Source organism: Sinocyclocheilus rhinocerous, unplaced genomic scaffold, assembly GCF_001515625.1.
Source record: "Sinocyclocheilus rhinocerous isolate Xijiao unplaced genomic scaffold, SAMN03320098_v1.1 scaffold556, whole genome shotgun sequence".
Lineage (NCBI taxonomy): Eukaryota > Metazoa > Chordata > Actinopteri > Cypriniformes > Cyprinidae > Sinocyclocheilus > Sinocyclocheilus rhinocerous.
Genome location: NW_015631074.1, coordinates 163,766 through 168,073, shown reverse-complemented (window position 1 = coordinate 168,073; position 4,308 = coordinate 163,766). Strand labels below are relative to the sequence as shown.

General features: G+C 37.7%; 1 protein-coding gene across 1 annotated transcript; it reads right to left on the bottom strand.

The window, feature by feature from the left end:
* Window positions 1-2,825: 2,825 nt before the first annotated feature.
* Window positions 2,826-3,932, bottom strand: LOC107741561 (vitellogenin-like; the record flags this gene model as incomplete). The annotated part of the gene is made up of 5 exons (XM_016554316.1): window positions 3,860-3,932; window positions 3,714-3,734; window positions 3,448-3,599; window positions 3,078-3,329; window positions 2,826-2,990 (listed from the first exon to the last, which is right to left on the bottom strand). Coding segments are annotated over exons 1-5 (630 nt in total), but the record flags the coding sequence as incomplete, so codon positions are not given.
* Window positions 3,933-4,308: the final 376 nt, after the last annotated feature.

The following is a 4,308-nucleotide window of genomic DNA, read 5'->3' as shown; positions in this document are numbered from 1 at the left end:
CCTATGTTTTAGTCTGAGACACAGTTTGATTCAATTTCCATTGAGACCAGAGCTACACAATGTAAATGCTAATATTGTAAGTTTAAAATGGAAGTTAATCAATATTAATTTGTTGTTTATTGAACTGGATAGTATAAAAGCAATATCACTCTCACAATCGTGCTGTTTTTCTTGATACTGTGAGATGTTAATACGTTGAAATCTGTTATAGTTTCTTGTTGTTTGACAGCAGTGACAGCAGATACAAACAAAAATCTATACTTTTATTCAACGCAAAAAAAATATTTACATAATGATTAAACTGATTAAACATTACAATTCCCCCAACAACTCAAATAAAATTAATTAGAAAAATAACAATCTCCTGGTCGTTCTACACAGGACAAACAGAAGAGAGGAAGTTCGACGATTACATATCAAATTAAATCAAACACAATATAATCATGTATAAAGGAGAGGGAAAAAAAATAAGCTGAACTCAAAGATCTAAGACTTTTTCTATGTACATAGATACATAGCCGGGATAATCCGGCCCTCAAATGAAGCTAGTTGAATAGCCCTGTTATACAGTATATTCAGATGGAGGCATCAGAACTGCAAATGATAGAATGTGCGCTGTAGCATGATACTACGATATTTCTTCAAAAGTAGACTGTGGAGACATTTTAATTGTCCATGATCAAAAATCGCCATATTGCGCACTTCTAGTTGGCGCTATTGTCCGTGGCCATGGCAGTTATCTTGCCATAAAGAGATAATTAGCTGTACATTTCCTTTATCTCCTCAGCGATGACATTATACGTGCAGTGGCGGAGACATATTCCAGGTCGTCAGAAGTTTTCTTCAGGTCATCTCCATTTCCATATATGCCTTGTCCAAAAAGCTTGCAAATGTTTTGCGATCTGGCAACATGCCCCCTATCCATTTACCTGTCACTAGTATTTTGCTGATGATATTACAAAATGTAAGTGCCTCCACAGTGGACAGTGGCTGCATCTCCTTAACAATAAATACAGCAACCAATTTGTTGAGTTCAGTCGAACTAATTTCAGTCAGTTCAGTCGAATAATTTAGCATGAGGCAGGGTGCAGGTGTCAATTGGTTCTATCTCTATAGTGCTGTGCTTTGCAGTGTTGTGTAGTTGTTCTGGTGCTAATTCACACAATCGACAAGGTGTGTGAAAGAAAGAACAGTTGTTTTTGGACAGTGCCAGCAACACTTGTGTTGGATGGAGATAAAAAAAAAGTAATGTTATTCTTTTTTTTGCCAACATGGTTCGGCACACAGGCATTGAACAAAGCTAAAAGGTTACAGATAAGTTCCTTTAAATACAAACAAGGACTAAATAGAACTAAATAAAAAAATAGATAGTATACTATCCACCAATGACAAAATTCATCAAACAAATGATTACACATCAAACCAATAATCTACTTTCACTCAACACTATAAAAAATACATTGGTGCATTAGTTTTTTTTAATGTGAATATACAGTTGTATCAACAAACACGCATATACTTTTAATGAACATATACAGTATTACAACTATATTCAAGATTTTTGTAGAAATATATTGGGGGGAAAAAAGCTATGCAATACCCACTTGTATGGAAAACCTTATATAAAATGCTCTTATAAAAATTATTTTAAAACCAGTTCTTCATTAATCCCAGTAGAAAAACTTTTTAAATAAAAAAATCCAAAATGCCTCTCTTCTTTTTCTAATTAGACCAGTATATCATCATCTTACTGGAATTTGTATATGTTTGATACCAAAAAATTGAAAGGAAACAAGATTTCTTTCAAATGTCAAATTCTTTAAAATGTTTTGCTACTGTTTAAGTAGTATCACCTCTTTTTATTGAACTCCTTTGTTGTGCTGCCTGTGTGCTGTTATTTATTTTTTTTGAAGTGGTGTTTTATGCACCTGCACATAATCTATACTTAATGATTCCCTTCTCATTTTCTTCGAATATACAAATAATGAGAATACTTCCATCACATAAATGTAAAGCTCTGGCTTGCCATCTCATTTCGGACTAGTGTCTGTCCCATGCATGTCACGGGTGCACTGCTGAGTGGACTGAGGAGCAAGGAACAGAGAGAGACGAGGAGTACAGCAATCCAAATGGGTTTAATTAATAAAAAGGAACACTCATGCAATACATGTAGACATAGACAATACCAGATGCTGAACTCAAGACAGGAACCCTATTTAAACACATGACAGGATGAGGAGGGGACGAGACACACCTGGGATCCTTGTCCTCACCTCGGTCACACGAGAGCTGGACATGGAGGAGCTTGAACTGCTGCTGCTGCTGATGATGCGGCTGCTGCTGCTTCTGCTTTCAGAAGAGACGGGCCTGTTTTTATCTTCAGTCTCCAGGATTTCCCTCAGTTTCAACAGGAAAGCCTTTCCTTCTGGAGTCTCCTCATCAATGAAACTGATTTGCTTAAGGAGCCTCTCGGCAGCTCTAGGACCAACTTGGACTTCGAGCTCCAGTCTTTCAACAGCAGGACCTTCCGCTACAGCCAAAACAACAGACCCTTAATTAGGGAACTTCAACACAGTGCTTGGCAATCAAGGAACCATATCCGAGCATTACAACTTCACGCAGAGCTGGGATTGTGGAGATTTTCTCGTGCATAGCCAAACTCTGTTTGGCGAGATATGGATTGATTAGTTTAGGCAATATTTGAAGGACAGCATCTTAAAAGTATGGTTATATGAACCTACAGCTGCCAACTGCATTGTTTCCAGATCAGCAGTGACCATTTGCAGAGCAACCACAAGAGCCTGAATGAACTCTGGATGGGTAAGTTCACCTGTGCATTCAGCACATCTCTCAGTGTATGCCAAGCCAACGTCCTTCATGATTCTCTCCTGGCAGTGGCTCAGATCCTTAGACTTGGTGACGGTAATGTGGTTGGCCTTTGGGTCCTCACTGATGACATAGTGGGTCATGCACACTCCCTGAGCTCCAGCCTTAAAGGACGAGTCAAAGAATAAGATTGCAGAACTCAAAAAGGCTTTCTTAATGCCTTCAAAAATGTACTTGGATTACTTTCTCACCTCTTGCAGTTCATAGATGTTCTGGGTCTTCTTGAGGTTGAGCTGAAGGATGTTGAGGATACCTCTGTGTAAGTTCAGTACCGTAGGGGAGACTCCTGCAGGGGCAAATACCTTTCCAACCACACCATTAGCATACTCAAACTTGATGGGAATCTGAAGCTGAGCAGCCAGTGCTGAGGTGAGCTTAGTGGCAGGAACAAATGGATCATTGGGCCAAATACCAGCATACTCGTGGATTAGAGGATCCATGAGCTGTAAGGGGACATTTTCCATTTAAATGAGGGCATTGTTGCTTTTACCATCCAGTGATGGCATTTTGTTGTTGTTTTCTTTGTGTGATCTGAAATCTGTGGTTTTTAATGATCATTACCTTCATCAGGAAGGTATTCTCGTTGACGGCACTGAGGTGAACCTTGCTGTTGACTTTTATACCTGCTCTGGCCAAACCTTCTTGTGGAAGACCGCCCAAGAGAAGAGCCTCATAGTTGTACACATAGGTCTTATCAGGGGCAAACTCAGGGACTGAAAAGGGTAAAGTATTTTTGATTTAAGTCTGTTGTTATGACCATTAATTTTAAGTAGTAATGCAGTGTAAGTTACCACTTACAAACTAATTTTTCAAGTCATATTACTTACCAAGGTTGATCTGTTGACTTGCTGAAAGAAATAAAGATCAAAAATATATATTAAAAAAAAGGAATTTTCAAGAGGTTCTACGAGTTTTTCAAATAGGTATAAAGAGAGAAAATGAGAAAAATATATAGAAATATATTTTGACTTACCCACAAGGGCCACAGTCAGGGCAAGCACAACAGCTCTCATGGCTGATGGTTTGTAAAGAACACTTCAGAGAAACAGACCTTTTATAGTGTTTTCTTGCTGACTAAGTATTAACTCTTAAATTAATTATTAACCAATGTCTTTAAGTGCAAATCAAATTGTACACAAGAGAAAACTTAAGTCAACTTATTTGAACATAAATATCAGTTAGAGGTTAGGTTAACCTGGCCTGACAGTGACATTCTTCATGCCAACGTCTACAGTGAAATGCTGTACATTTGACTTTTATATTCAAATAGGTCATTCTTTTTCCAGTTCTGTCATGCACATAAAACAATGCTGAAGCAACAACATTAGGGTTTTTATAAATAGATAGCTATGGAGTAAGGTATAATACAGAAAACTAAATTTTTTTGTATACAAATAATAATTTTTGTTAACAGACCTGGCT